The sequence below is a fragment of the Pelophylax lessonae genome, assembly GCF_965119305.1.
Source record: "Pelophylax lessonae genome assembly, chromosome: 6".
NCBI classification, from domain to species: domain Eukaryota; kingdom Metazoa; phylum Chordata; class Amphibia; order Anura; family Ranidae; genus Pelophylax; species Pelophylax lessonae.
The window spans coordinates 42,162,107-42,178,221 of NC_138773.1; the positions used below are offsets into that span (position 1 = coordinate 42,162,107).

Consider the following 16,115-nt stretch of genomic DNA (forward strand, 5'->3'; position numbering starts at 1 on the left):
ACATGCTAATCCTTTCCTTTTATAGGTCCCAATAACCAGCCCTGTGACAGACAGGCCCATTCTACTGGGGGATCAGTGTAACAACGTAGTGTCCCAGGTATAATATTTATTAAATGTAAACTCCAGCCTTCCCTTCAGTATTTCACAGTTGTACAGGCTCCTCTCCTGGACTTTAATTGCTTACCCTGATTTTTCTGCACACTGTGAGCTTCTTAAAATGTGCATTAGAAGCTGCAGATAGTCATATAGTGCCCGTCTCGTTTCCTGGTTGGAAGGTGTAGCATGGCTGCTCAACCTGGGGCCCTCCCAACTGTTGTAGAACTACAAGTCCCATGAGGCATTGCAAGGCTGACAGTTACAAGCATGGCTCCCAAAGACAGAGGCATGATGGGACTTGTAGTTCTGCAACAGCTGGAGGGCCAAAGATTGAGCACCCATTTTTCTAGCCCTTTCCTCTACAGCCTGACTGTCCCTGGCCCTCCTTTTTTATTCATTGGATTTCAGTTCTCTCAATCATGGAGGTTCAGCATCACATGCAGGTGTTACCTAGGGTGATGTGCATGCATATAAAGCCTTCTCAGGAACGCCCACTCCTCCAGACTGACATCTGTTCATTAAGGCTGATATACAGTGGGTACGGAAAGTATTCAGACCCCCTTACATTTTTCACTCTTTGTTATATTGCAGCCATTTGCTAAAATCATTTAAGTTCATTCTTCTTCCTCATGAATGTACACATAGCACCCCATACTGACAGAAAAACACAGAATTGTTGACATTGTTGCAGATTTATTAAAAAAGAAAAACTGAAATATCACATGGTCCTAAGTATTCAGACCCTTTGCTCAGTATTTAGTAGAAGCCCCCTTTTGATCTAATACAGCCAGGAGTCTTTTTGGGAAAGATGCAACAAGTCTTTCACACCTGGATTTGGGAATCCTCTGCCATTCCTCCTTGCAGATCCTCTCCAGTTCTGTCAGGTTGGATGGTAAACGTTGGTGGACAGCCATTTTTAGGTCTCTCCAGAGATGCTCAATTGGGTTTAAGTCAGGGCTCAGGCTAGGCCATTCAAGAGCACTCTGGAGAAGGTTTTTGTCCAGGATATCCCTGTACTTGGCCGCATTAATCTTTCCCTCGATTGCAACCAGTCGTCCTGTCCCTGCAGCTGAAAAACACCCCCACAGCATGATGCTGCCACCACCATGCTTCACTGTTGGGACTGTATTGGACAGGTGATGAGCAGTGCCTGGTTTTCTCCACACATACCGCTTAGAATTAAGGCCAAAAAGTTCTATTTTGGTCTCATCAGACCAGAGAATCTTATTTCTCACCATCTTGGAGTCCTTCAGGTGTTTTTTAGCAAACTCCATGCGGGCTTTCATGTGTCTTACACTGAGGAGAGGCTTCCGTCGGGCCACTCTGCCATAAAGCCCCGACTGGTGGAGGGCTGCAGTGATGGTTGACTTTCTACAACTTTCTCCCATCTCCTGACTGCATCTCTGGAGCTCAGCCACAGTGATCTTTGGGCTCTTCTTTACCTCTCTCACCAAGGCTCTTCTCCCCCGATAGCTCAGTTTGGCCGGACGGCCAGCTCTGGTCGTCCCAAACGTCTTCCATTTGAGGATTATGGAGGCCACTGTGCTCTTAGGAACCTTAAGTGCAGCAGAAATCTTTTTGTAACCTTGGCCAGATCTGTGCCTTGCCACAATTCTGTCTCTGAGCTCTTCAGGCAGTTCCTTTGACCTCATGATTCTCATTTGCTCTGACATGCATTGTGATCTGGAAGGTCTTATATAGACAGGTGTGTGGCTTTCCTAATCAAGTCCAATCAGTATAATCAAACACAGCTGGACTCAAATGAAGGTGTAGAACCATCTCAAGGATGATCAGAAGAAATGGAAAGCACCTGAGTTAAATATATGAGTATCACAGCAAAGGGTCTGAATACTTAGGACCATGTGATATTTCAGTTTTTCTTTTTTAATAAATCTGCAACAATGTCAACAATTCTGTGTTTTTCTGTCAGTATGGGGTGCTATGTGTACATTCATGAGGAAGAAGAATGAACTTAAATGATTTTAGCAAATGGCTGCAATATAACAAAGAGTGAAACATGTAAGGGGGTCTGAATACTTTCCGTACCCACTGTATATATATATATATATATATATATATATATATATATATACTCAGGACTGAAGACTCTTGGGAGGAGTACTGAGGCAGGGTGCTGTGCTATTTTCAGGAAGCTATGTACAGCACCCCGATAGCCCCTCCCACCAGCCATGATCTGTATTTATTGCATAGAGAAGAACAGAGAGACCATGATCACATCACTGGGCCTTAAATAAGGTCATGTATTGTAAAGAGAAACGGTATATTTAAAATTATTATTAGCTGGTTGATGAGGGGGGAGGGAGGTACCAGAAAAGACAAAATTAAATTGCTGTCTGTGGCTCCTTTGAAAATATTTCCGCTTTCCTTTTATCTGTGTGGGGCATGAAATAAGGGGGAACAAGGGTTACTGGCATAGGTCATAGCAATAAAAACGTTCCTGCTGGCAAAGGTTTAACTGTACTGTACTGTAGCTCCTAACTTTTACAAAACAAGTACTTGGGAGCCCATGGTTTCCAGTAGAGATCGACCGGTTATCTGCAAAGCCGATATATCAAGGGCCGATATGCACTTTCCTTGATATATCGGAATCGGCCCCCGGAGGTTACCGATATTGCTGATATTTCAGAAAAATGCTTGTACCGGAGTGATTCCTGCAGCTAGAGGCATCACCCCGGTACCGGCGTCCATAGCCGATGGTCGGCTGTCTTGTAATGACAACCGATGTGGCTGAGAAGCCGCTCAGCTGTCATTACAAGGAGTCCACCCCCCCTCCTCCCGCCGGGGTCTCCCGTCCTACTGGCTCTGATCAGGTCTCCATGCAAAAACCCAGAAGTGATGTCATGACATGACATCACTTCCGGGTACTGGCACCAGATTTAAAAAAATAACAGCATTCAAAATAGCCAAACTTGACGTTTTGAATGCTTTTAAGTGCAGAGGAGGGGTTTGGGGTCTTTTAGACCCCCAGATCCCTCCATAAGAGTACCTGTCAAGAAAAAAAAACATTTTTAAATGTATAAAAATATCAGCCAATACCGATATGTATTGGCCAAAATATCGGTATCGGCAACGAAAAACCTATATCGGTCGATCGCTAGTTTCCAGCACCGTCTTTGTACAACCTTTATGGCACTTTTCCACTGCAAGTACCGGCTCTTGGCCCGGTTTGCTTTTCCACTGCTGGTACCGCATGGTATAGTGTCGGAACGGTTCGGTACGGTATGGTTTGCTTTTCCACTAAAGTAGTACTAAGTTAAGTGGGTGGGATAACAACGGGGTGGGTGGGATTCTCTGACCAATCAGTGGCTAGTAGTGACTGCATGCAAAGGATTGTGGGATATGGTACCAGTTTGGTACCTGTTGGAACCACAATCGAGTAGGTACTGTTTTTTCAGAGCCGTACCGTACCGTTCGGTTCCATGCAGTGGAAAAGCAAACCTATACCGTACCGTACCGAACCGTTCCGACACTATACCATGCGGTACCAGCAGTGGAAAAGCACAAAAGCGTGCCGAACCGGTACGGTTCCATGCAGTGGAAAAGCGCAGTGCTGTCTTCAGTGCCGCCATCTTGGATTCATCTCACACATGCACGATGGAGAACCAGTGTTCTATCAGAATACCGCTACCCATCAGAAAATGCAACGGAAGTGACATTGCTAACACAATTGCTTGTTGCGCATGCTATATGCGTTCCAACATGGCCGCTATTCCTAATCTGAAAGAACAGGAAGGCGATAGCGGACATCTTCTTACACCCAGACAACTCTTTACTGAAATAGACAATTTTACCGCAACCGAGTAAAATAGTCTATTTCATGATATAAGCGCTTTGTTGCCGAGCAGTGCGGGGTGTACCAAGATGGCTGTCGCCACCTTCTACCTGCAGGTTTCTAGCGATTTTTTTTTACTAGAATACAACAATAATGCAAATGTATTACTGTGATTCAGGATAGAAGGTGAGTTTACTTCTAAAATAAGTGTGAAATTGAAGACTTGTGTGGGTGTAAAAAGATGTCTGCCGCTGCTTTGTGTTGTGTCAGATTAGAAAACCTATTGGAGCGTAAAGCGGCCATGTTGGAATGCATGGCGCATGCGCACTAAGGAATTTTTGCTCAGACAGTCATTTCCGTTACATTTTCTGAATGGAAGCGATATTCTGACAGGACACCGGTTGTGACTCCAGGAAGTCACAGCCGGTTCTCCATCTGGCATGTATGAGATGCATGGATTGGAGGAGACTGTCCCGAAGCCTCCTGGGATGTGTGACGTATCCAAGGTGGGGAGCAGATTCAACACCTATCATCCTCACCGAGGCAAGATACAAGGAAGTGGCAGCCAGTACCTTATGGAAAACATACTTGCTACCCCAACAAAAAAAAAAGAAAAGCTTGACAAATGCGTTAAACGGAAAAGGGAGGGCCCAGAATATTCAATCTACAAAAAAGTGAGGCTCGGCTTTAGATGTAGAAGAGCGTAATGCGAACGCAGCCTTATTGCACATATTTGCGGTCTAGTATGTGTCTAATTTTATTTGTACATTTGAAAAAAAAATAATTTCTTAGAATAAAAAATAAACAAAAATTTTATTTTTTCAGGTAACCTACACAGTGCTGTATAACGGAACTCAGGGCATCTCTAGTGTAAGTGTTGTCTTTACACTCAGCAATGTGTCTGTCACCAGTACCAGCATACAACAGAATACAACCGTCCTTTATAAGGTAGGGTATGACACCTCGTACTCTGTCTTATGTCACAGCCTGGGACAACTCTGTACTATTGATCTGTGATGAGTCTGATTCCCTGTGCTGTGTGTGATGTCACCTATCTATGTTGATGATGTCATAATTATACTTTCAGCCCATCACTTCAGCCGCTGCTGGGCCTGTGCAGACTCGGAGTGGGAATCCCGGTTATCTCACTGGATATCCTGTGCTGAGCAACACTGGAAATGTATCCTAATAAAACCTTTACCTTTATTGAACCGGACATAATATTTCTTCTATTGCAGTTATTTCATCTTCTAATCGGAGGGATGTTAGAGTGAAAACACTGGACTTCCCAGAATATAACTCCCTTATACTTATATCATTTATTTATTCATCTAGTTAAATGATTTGCATATTGCTGACAAAATCTTCAGCGCTTTCCCTGGTATAGCTTGTGGTCCTGTAGAGACATTAAACCCATGACTCCAGTGCTGCAAGGCAGCTTGTATTGCCCATACATATACTTGACTCTTTTCTTTATTTTCACCTTCTTATAGGATATTGTGACTGCAGTTGTGTATGTTTCTGGAGGTATGTGAGCTAGGTTTAACATAAGAAATGATCTTAACTCAATAAATCTCCTCCCCCCCCCTGCCCCTTTTCCATGCCGCCATTTTTCAAAATCCAGCCCACTGGTCTCTGCCATTTATTTAGGATCTGGCAGAAACCGGCGTTGTATCTACAGCAATCTGCTGCATGTGTGCACAAGCGCCCCCATTTCTGGCAGCTGAACACTATAAAACAGCCCATAGATTATTCTTTTTTTGACTACTCAAAAAATGAGGCGATTTCCCCATCACACATTGGAGGTGAATGGAGGAATCCCCCCTGGTGAGCTTTAGTATCCTGACAGCAGGAAGACTTGTGCTAGAACTGGAGAGAGTCCAGAGAAAGGCAACAAAAATAATTAGGGGAATGGAGGACATCAGCTATGAGGAAAGACTACAAGCACTGAACTTATTCTCTCTGGAGAAGAGACAATTTTTACATAGTTACATAGTAGGTGAGGTTGAATAAAGACAATAGTCCATCCAGTTCAACCTGTGTAGGTGTGTGTGGCTGTAATCATCTCACATACCCCTGAATGTTCTGATCCTTGAGATGTAAGTCTAAGAGTCTTTTGAAAGCCACCATACTTCCCGCAGAAACCACCTCTTGTGGTAGAGAATTCCACAATCTTGTAGCCCTAACAGTAAAGAACCCCCCACGTTGCCTGAGGTTAAAACGCTTCTCCTCTAATCGCATTGTATGCCCTCGAGTCCTCATGCAATCCCTTCGAATGAACAGCTTTTTTTCTAAGCTGGGATCCCCATTAAGATATTTATAAATTGCTATCATGTCCCCCCTCAGACGTCTCTTCTCCAGGGAGAATAAATCGAGCGATTGTAGACGCTCTTCATAGTCAAGGTCCTCCAATCCCCTAATTAGTTTAGTTGCCCTTCTCTGGACTCTCTCCAGCTCCAACACATCCCTCCTGAGGACTGGCGACCAGAACTGGACAGAATACTCCAGATGCGGTCGGACCAGAGATTTATAAAGTGGAAGGATTATAGTCTTATCTCTGGAATACATCCCTTTCTTTATGCATGCCAATATTCTGCTGGCTTTGGCAGCTGCCGCTTGACATTGCATGCTGTTGCCTAATCTATCCACCAATACTCCCAGATCCTTCTCCATTTTTGATTCCCCCAAGGGTTCCCCTCCTAACGTGTATTGTGCTTTTATGTTTTTAGTCCCCAAGTGCAAAACCTTACACTTCTCCACGTTAAACCTCATTTGCCATGTCGTTGCCCACTCTGTAATTTTGTCCAGGTCATTCTGTAGGATATCTGCTTCATGCTGTGCAGTTATTGCTCTGGCCAATTTTGTGTCATCTGCAAAAACTGATATCGAACTACTGATCCCGACCTCAATGTTGTTTATGAATAAATTGAACAAGGTTGGTCCCAGGAGGGGGGATATGATATCAATGTACAAATACTGTACTGGTGACCCTAGCATAAGGAACAAACTATTCAGAGAAAGGGAATACAATAAGACACGTGGCCACTCACTAAAAAAACGGTTTAACCTTAAAATACGTTAAGGGGTTCTTTACTGTCAGAGCAGTAAGGATGTGAAATTGTCTTCCACAAGCAGTAGTATCAGCAGGGAGCATTGATAGTTTCAAAAAACTGTTAGATGGGCACCTTAAAGACCACAACATACAGGGGTATACAATGTACGGTTACCAGCAAACACACACACACATCATAGGTTGAACTGGATGGACTGATGTCTTTTTTCAGCCTCACTAACTATGTAACTTCCCCACTGTCAAAATACACTGAAACACACACGGATCGAAGTTCAGCCAAACCTGCTGAACTGGCCAAATTTTAAATCCATAAAATGTCAGCTTGAATCGGTTGTAAACCCAGAAAAAAAAAAAAAAAACCCTGCAAGACAAAAGCATAATGCCGAAAGGCGCTGACATGATCCCACGGCGTCTCTTCCGGGTTCGGCGGGTCCGGCGCTGTGATTGGCCGGAGCCGCGATGACGTCACTCCCGCGCATGCGCGCGGGAGTGATTTTCCGGCAAGCTCCCGGCAAGGGAAGCTGAAGGTCCGCCGGACCTTCAGAGCGCATGCGCGGCTGCATGCACTGCAAATATCTCCTAAACCGTGCTGGTTTAGGAGATATTAATTGTACCTACAGGTAAGCCTTATTATAGGCTTACCTGTAGGTAAAAGTGTCAAAAAGTGGGATACTACCGCTTTAACTGTCCGCGGTGCTTGTGCGCACATGCAGAAATCCACCCTTTGTGCTGCATCTTGCTGTGTGTGTGTCTTTAGTCACTCACTGCCACCTGAGATTGTTACGTCACACCTATCCCGGGAGGCAGTGGGGCCCAGCCTAAGCTGGCAAGCAGGAAGTGCTGCTTTGCAAGACAAAAATAGGTAACAATTTTTTTTCCATTTCTTAAAGAGTCACTAAACCCACATTATAAAACATTATGGGGAAGGAGAGGATGCTATCTGGTGCCCCCTTCTGGATCTCTGTTGTGTAAATATTCTCCTTGACTCCCAGCAGCTGTTGCTCCTCCGGTCTCTGGTTGGAGAATCATGCTCCTATAGTCCGGTCCAGTTTGGAATAAACGCACTGAGTGGCTGCACAATCCGGTAACGTTTCTGCTTTATTACTCTCTGTCCTTGCTTGGCGGATGGGAAAGTGGTGGGTGAATTTTGCTGTGTGTCTCCTAATATTCTACTCCTCTTTTATTTAGTGGTACAGCCCAGGATTCTTGCAGTACTTTCCAGGATCGGGCATACCAAATTCTGCTGGGGGGGAATGCACCGCAGAGTCTGGCCATATATGGCAACGTCACAGCTGCACAGAGCGGACAATCGACCCAGATCATCTATCAGAACTGCAGCAGTCAGGTACTCTCTGGACTTTGGCTAAGTGCTCAGTGTCACCAGTTGTCCAAGGCATAATCCAACTTTTGCACAAAATTTGTGCGTTTAGCACGGATTCACTATTTAGCGCGGCTTATTTATAATATATATATGTTGGAGCCACTGTTCAGTGTATTCTGATGGTGGAGAGTCCCGCTGTCCTAATTCAATAGCACAGTGGGGAGGATTCCTCCAGCCACTTCATTCACAAAATATTGCATAGGTAGTCAAATCATAGGAGCCCTATGGAGGATCTTGTGGCGTATAGCCCCAAATATAGATCAGTAAGGTGTTAACCAATGCATTTTAGGGGTTACCAGGGGTATTAAGTATGAAAAAACGCAAACCGAATACGTTTTATTAGAAGATGTACCGCAAAGTCAGTTTGGCCAAAAAGGACAGGGCAATACCAGCAGAGATTAGCTATTATATACTGAACTACCTACCTATTCCACCAACCTGCCTTGGCAGGAAAGTCTCATTGCTGATATTTTTATTTTATATTCTGAATATAGTGCAGGCACTGGGGTTACACAGATAAGAAGCATAGATTAGATTTTACACCCCCCCCCCCCTTCTTCTGGTCCTATTAATGACTGAGCTCTTCTGGTCACTCTTACAGGGCACCTGCTCCTCTGGCTGTCTCATCCCAGTCCTTCTGAACATGCAGATCATGTGGGCACAAGTGGGGCTCCTCTCTAATCCTCAGGCTCAGCTGCTGGGTGCCCGCTTTCTCTACACATGCCAATCTGTAAAGGTGAGTCTGCTGAACATATTGCTAAACCACTTAAAGAGGTTGTAAACCCGTCCGACTTTTTTTTTTGGCTACCTGTAAGAGAAACACATAATAAGCTAGTATGCATCGCATATTAGCTCATTATGCAATACTTACCTCAGAACGAGCCCCCGCCATGTCGCCTGCTTACCTCTATGACGGGCGACATGTCCAGTCGCCCGTCTTCCGGGATCGCCGCATCCGGCCATCTGATTGGCCGGAGCCGCGGTGACGTCACTCCCGCGCACGCGCGCAGGAGCCGACAGTCACGGCATGGGGCTCTGAAGGAACGGCACCAGTGGCCGTTCCTTCAGAGCGCATGCGCCAGTGACATCACTGGCTGCATGTAAGGTAAATATCTCCTAAACGGTACATGTTTAGGAGATATTTACAGTACCTATAGGTAAGCCTTATCATAGGCTTACCTATAGGTACAAGTGTCAGAGGAGGGTTTACTTCCTCTTTGAAGACTGGGCCCATTTCGGACGCATGTTGTTTACAAGTTAAAATCAGTATTTTTTGCTAGAAAATTACTTAGAACCCCAAACATTATATATATTTTTTTAGCAAAGATTCTGGAGAATAAAACGGCGGTGGTTGCAATTTTTTTTTTTTTTTTTTTTAAATTCTTTTTATTAAGCAATATTTTTAATCACATGGTATTTGCGCAGTGGTCTTTCAAATGCAATTTTTTTGCATTTGAAATTGCACACACTCGTGTGTGAAAGGGGACATCTACACTGATAATCAGTGTCTTCTCATCCGTGCAGCCTATCAGTGCTTATCAGTGCTGCCTTATCCGCACACATCAGTAAAGGAGGAAAAATAACCTGTTTGCAAAATTTCAAATTGGGAAACTAAGAAACACGTTTTTTTTTTTTTTTTTTTTAGTTTGTTTAGCAAAAAATAAAAACCCAGCGGTCATTAAATACCAGGAAAAGAAAGCTGTATTTGTGTGAAAAAAAAATGAAAATGTGAAAATTTCATACGGACTTTCATTCATACGGTATTGCATGACTGTGCAGTTGTCATTCAAAGTGCGACAGTGTTGAAAGCTGAAGATTGGCCTGGGCAGTAAGGGGGTGAAAGTGCCCATTAGGCAAGGGGGTAAAAGGTAACATGATCCCCTTAGGAGTCAGCACTAAAAGTGCCTGCCTACATATATCTGTAAAATGATCAGTAAGCTCAGATTTAGGATACTGAAATGTTATGCAAATTCAGACCGGTTTTGGAAATGTTAAGCCAGTCCTGCCAGCTCCAGAGCATACCTATTGGGAGGACAGGTGATATCAGTAGGTGGGGGGTGTTCTAAGGTAATTTTCCCTAAATATGCCAAGTGACATTCTCTTTAAACTGTTCCTATTGTTTTGAAGGATACGGAGACACCAGGAGCCTAATAAATCAGTACTAAGACTACAAATCAGTTCAATTCTGAGCAAATTTGAGCTTTTAGATCTGGGGAATCTTGTGCCATATGTTAAAAATTTCGGAAGATTTGTGAAAAGGAAATCAAATCTTATAACCTTGCACCATCCTCAGGGTGGCGGCGAGCCATGCTAGCTAGCGGCTGCAGAGTTTCTGAACGTGGTAGTGGGTAATTGATGTTTGCAATATCACCATTCCCCTGAGACTGAGTCGTATCAGGAGAGTTCTGAATCCTGTCCAGTAACACCGGCCATTACAGAGCCTCATGGTGATTGATGCAAGATCTTCTATAAGCACATTTGTATTGATTTTCTTGGTTAGTAAGCTTATGCATAGGGGGTGGAATGCATGTTCTTCTTTCTGCATTTAATAGATGTTTTAGAAGGGATTCCTTAAAGCATTTTGTGGAGATGAAAAGAAGCTAAATGCACTAGATTTTATACCAAAACTGATACACTAGATCTGTTGGCTGTTGTGTCAATCCATTCCTAGCTGATTAAAAAAAAAAAAAAAGAACCCTATAACAGCCACCTACAATAAGTCCCCTTTCACACGGGTGATCCGATCCGCCTGTCAGTTTTTCAGGCGGACCTGATTGGATGCTCCATGCATCCCTATGGGGCAGCGGGGGGCAGCGGAGATATCGCCACTGACACCCACTGCTATCCGATCCTGTACGTGAAATCCGGACGGATTGAAACCCTATTTTCCATCCGTCTGGAGGATCGGATGAGAACGGACAGGCGGTCCGTTTTCATCTGATCTCCCCATAGAGGACAGCGGGGATCTGACAGCTCCATCTCTGCACACAGAGCGGAGACAGAGCTGTCATCCGCCTGCTCAGCGGGGATTGGCGGATCGATCCCCCTGCTGAGCAGAACAGACTCCGCCGGGCGGTGCGCCCGTGTGAAAGGTGCATAATGCACTGTTCTACTAAGGAGCACACAGATTGCTTCAAAGGCAAGCCTGATAGATGAGAAAGCAACTGAATTTTACCTGCACATGTGATCACCCTCTAATGTCTAGGCTTATATTTAGAAATGGGAAAAAAGATGGTGCTAATCACCAACAGAACCAGCGCAAAGGGATTTTTTAAATAGGTGAATAAATTATAATAAATTATACAATAAAGTGTAGGTATAAAAAGCCTAATCAGGAGCCGCAACAAGACCATAAAAAACATGAAATGAATTAAGATATTATTACTAATAAAAATGTTGCGCTCAACCAAATCACACTTAAAAGGTCAAATAACTTGTAATAAAGTGCATACATAAATGATTAAATTCTTATAAAGGGCAAATAACACCAATTATAAGTCACTGTGCAATAATACATAGACAATTACATTATGTATCCAAGTGCAAAATAATGACTAATGAAATGCAATCAATTGAAAGTCCACAATGATAAATTAATATCCAATGTGAATAAATGGTTGGTGATGATAACCCCAACACTCAAATGATTCTCAGCACTTCCACCAAACTGACAAAAACACCCGGTGTAAACTTGAGTGGACCCCTTAAATTACAGGGGGTCAACTCAAGCAGAGACAGGAATACAATGGCAATTTCAGCTGATATCCAGGATGAGAAGGCACCACCAATACACTTCAAGTAGCCACCTGTATTTCTCCTTAACGTTAGGGATGAATACTCATACACCGTATCCAGGAAAAAACAAGGGGACTCATATGGTGAAGTACGTATTGAAATAACAATTTATTAATTATTCAATACGTACTTCACCATATGAGTCCCCTATTCAGGGGGGATCAGCGGAGCGGTCCTCTGCTGAGTAAGCAGGGTTCATCAAGCGGAGGCGCCCACGTGAAAGGGGCATTATGGAGGTTTGGTAATAAGAGATAGATGGTTATTGACAATAATGCTGTGATGGTGGAAAAAAACAATAACCCAAACCTTATACAGCTCAAAACAAGCCAATAAACTCCAGAGTGGTGAAGTTGAAGCTGGAAAGTTCATAATGATGGCATAGGCCAGTGGTCCTCAACTCCGGTCCTCAGGGCCCACTAACAGGCCAGATTTTAAGTATTACCTTGGGGAGATACAGACTAGAGTACTGCAATCACTGAGCAGCAAATTATATCACCTGGGATGTATTTCAGTTATCTTGCAAACCTGGCCTGTTAGTGGGCCCTGAGGACCAGGGTTGAGGACCACTGCCATAGGCTATATAATGAGAGTAGGCTCACCTAGCTTTAATAAGACTTAGCGCTGCTACTTAGCAGATAAAAGGAATATCTGTAGCAATGCAAAGAAACACAAGAAGACACTTCTAAGTGCAGTATGTAAGATCAATTTATTAATCAAAAGCAAATAAGCCACTCACATGTAGTAGAATAAAAAGTGCATGTCAAAAGCTCTGTTGCCATCATCCAGAAACCCAGGCAGTGCAAAGATGACAGGGAGCAGAAACCGCCAATAAGAGAGGATATACAGGCTCTGGAGCCGATCTGACAGTATGGGAACTTGTCCGATTGTGCCAGACGGTGAGAAGCATGGCTACGCGTTTCAAGGCCCCTTTCTCAAGCCTGAGGCTCACTCTCATCTTTGCACTGCCTGGGTTTCTGGATGATGGCAACAGAGCTTATAACATGCATTTGTTTTTATTTTACATGTGAGTGGTTTATTTGCTTTTTATTAATAAATTGATGTTACTTGCTGCACTTTGAAGCACCCTCTTGTGTTTTGTTTTATGGGAGAAAAAAAACAAAACAAAGGTCCTAACAGACCTATATATTGGGAACAAATTGTAACTATCATAGTATTCTATAACACTGAGGTCAATAACCTTTTACGTCTATTGCACACAATTCCCAAATACTCCTCTCTCGGTTTCTCACCCCCACTGCATCAACAGAAGGGTGCCAGCTCCAAACAGTCTATAACCAGCTCGAGATTATGAACTTCAGAGTGTGAAATACGTTTATTAATGTCACCCAGTACAAGCCAGCTGTTCCCCTATTACGCATTTTACTCCAAATGTACCCTTCATCCTGCAATCCTCAATGTGCTGAATGGATTGAAATGCGTAAAAGGGGAGCAGGTGGATTTATCTTGTCCTGGGTAACTTAAATAAACATATTTGGACTCGGAGGTTGAGCAGCTCCACTTCTTTTATTCTTTGATTCATTTACTTCCATTATTACCAAATTGTAGGAAAGAAGATGTACACATATAAACAAAAAAAAGCGATAGTTTTCACATTCCATATGACATTCTCAAAAAAATATATATATAAAAATCAAAACTTAACATTTTAGGCCAATTTGTTTTCTGCTACATATTTTTGGTAAAAAAAAAAAAAAATCGCAATAAGCGTATTTTTATTGGTTTGCGCAAAAGTTATCGCATCTACAAACTAGGGGAAAGATTTACCGGTATGTCATTTTTATTATTTTACTAGTAATGGCGGCGATCTGCGATTTTTTTTTTTTTTGCGGGACTACGACATTGCATCAGACAGATCAGACCCCTAACTGACATTTTTGACACTTTTGCGGGGACCAGTGACATTACTACAGTAATCAGTGCTAAAAATATGCACTGTTACTGTAATAATGACACTGGCAGGGAAGGGGTTAACCCTATGGGTGATCAATGGGTTAAATGTGAGCCTAGGGGAGTGATTCTAACTGTGGGGGGGCGTGGCTTTTGAAATGACCATAGAGACATGTGATCCTATATAGAAGGATCACATGAGCGCTATGATCATCCCAGAGAGAAGAACGGTCGGCTGTGTTTACATCTGACTGTTCTTCTCTCTCATCGGGGAGCGATCGAGGGTGTTGGGCAGCAATCAGAGCCCCCGCTGCCGAGTGCCGGTTTGCGCAGGAGAGCCACCCTGCCGCAGTAAAAAGGCGGCGGGTGGTCAGGAGGTGGTTGACATGCAAGATGCATTCATAATAAAGTACTTTTGGAGGAGACATTGAGGTTGATTTACTAAAACTGGAGAGTGCAAAATCTGGTACAGCTCTAAATAAAAACCAATCAGCTTTCAGTTTTTTTTGCTCAAAGCTTAACTGAACAAGCTGAAGTTAGAAGCCGATTGGCACAGCTGCACCAGAGATTTTGCACTCTTCAGTTTAAGTAAATCACCCCAAAGTTTGCTGGTCTCTGGTTTTGCCCATTACTGGAATGGTGAGAAGATGCAGTGTGCGGGTGAAGTGTGGGGCGAGATCGGAGGTTGAGCTGTGTCCAAGTTTATGTTTGTGCATTGCGGCTGTGGAATGCCACCTGGGTTTTAGTGATGCCAAGGCATTCAGATTTGTTTGTAGAGCACCAACAATAAACTCACACCTCGCCCAGGATTGTGCTTTGTATTTGCTTGTTGACATGGATTTCTCCATTTTGTTCCTTAGTGTCAGGACACGACGGTTCTGCAGACTCAGGTCTCCTTCACTGATCTCAGCAGACGCGGCCCTTCCCCTCGCGCCAGCCCTGGTATCACTGACAGGGATCCAGTGGATTTCTTCTTCCCGTTTCAGACGAACACAGCCGTGACAAATCCCAGGTCTCTCCTCCTGTATTTAGCACTCTACTGCTGGCAGATAATGCAGTTGGTAAGAAGTGTATGACGACCGTGATTCATGCTGGAGCAGATATGACAGATTGTCTCATACACTGACCCGACGAGAGAGAGAGAGAGAAGGCCTGCAAGCAAGATAAATACTTTGTATGAAATCGACCTGTTCCAAGCATAAGTGTGCGCAGCCTATTGCATTAGTGTGTGCACCCCAAAGCTCAAACACATGCATGTGTGTGTGTCTACATATATACGACCCCGGCACATTGATTCCCCCTGCCAGAGAAATGAGTAAGTACTTCTCTCATGGCAGAGCCGATATGAGGGAGATATTTCCCATCTTCCCAACTGCACACAGAGTGATAATGCTAATGCACATTAGGGTGTGCCCAGGCACACCCTGCACACCCACCTATGGTTCCAAGGCAGTGAACAGTGCAGTGGATTCAATTAACATCACAAAAACTAACATGTAGGCCAGCAGGCAGTGGCACCTTTTACATTTCTCACCAAAGGTATAAAGGGCACCTCCAGCTAAATTTGGATCAAAGGCAGAAGTTGACATCTATTTCGCACCTGAAAACCAGTGCTTACCTTATAATCACATTTGATGTGTGGTACCACACATCCATATTATTAGGGACCATCCAGGCTGTGCTCTTAGGCACTGTCACTTTGCACAGGCAGGGCATAGTAACAGTATCTCTGCAAGGGGCATTAACTGCCCCCCCCCTTCTATTTATCCTAGCTGCAAGCTTATTGGTCCCCTGTAGCCAGTGAGCATATCCAACATTTCTGGGTATGGGGGGAGTATGGGAAATGTCCCCCTTTGGCAGTGCTGAGATCGAAAAACCAATTGCTAGGTCAGAGTACGGTCACACAAGCAGGGAAGCATCATCACCGCTTCCCAGGTCACCAACACAGGCGATTTTAGCACCACCTTCAGGAGAACAAAGAATCTGCAACAGAACTCAGTTCTATCACAGATACATTTTCCAAAGACCGTGTCACTTTGTCCTACATAGGTGACTGTGTCTCTTTAGGA

At 43.9% G+C, this 16,115-nt stretch overlaps 1 protein-coding gene across 1 annotated transcript in view; it reads left to right on the forward strand.

Moving 5' to 3' along the window:
- The window catches only part of TCTN3 (tectonic family member 3), a 22,802-nt gene extending 7,589 nt beyond the window's left edge, over positions 1 to 15,213 (forward strand). Inside the window, exons 8-14 of the mRNA XM_082261369.1 lie at positions 26 to 97; positions 4,715 to 4,837; positions 4,977 to 5,069; positions 7,958 to 8,046; positions 8,151 to 8,307; positions 8,945 to 9,079; positions 14,907 to 15,213. Of these exons, the coding sequence (XP_082117495.1) occupies positions 26 to 97; positions 4,715 to 4,837; positions 4,977 to 5,069; positions 7,958 to 8,046; positions 8,151 to 8,307; positions 8,945 to 9,079; positions 14,907 to 15,122 (885 nt within the window). The 3' untranslated portion in view covers positions 15,123 to 15,213. The remainder of the gene's footprint in view (positions 1 to 25; positions 98 to 4,714; positions 4,838 to 4,976; positions 5,070 to 7,957; positions 8,047 to 8,150; positions 8,308 to 8,944; positions 9,080 to 14,906) is intronic.
- Positions 15,214 to 16,115: the final 902 nt, after the last annotated feature.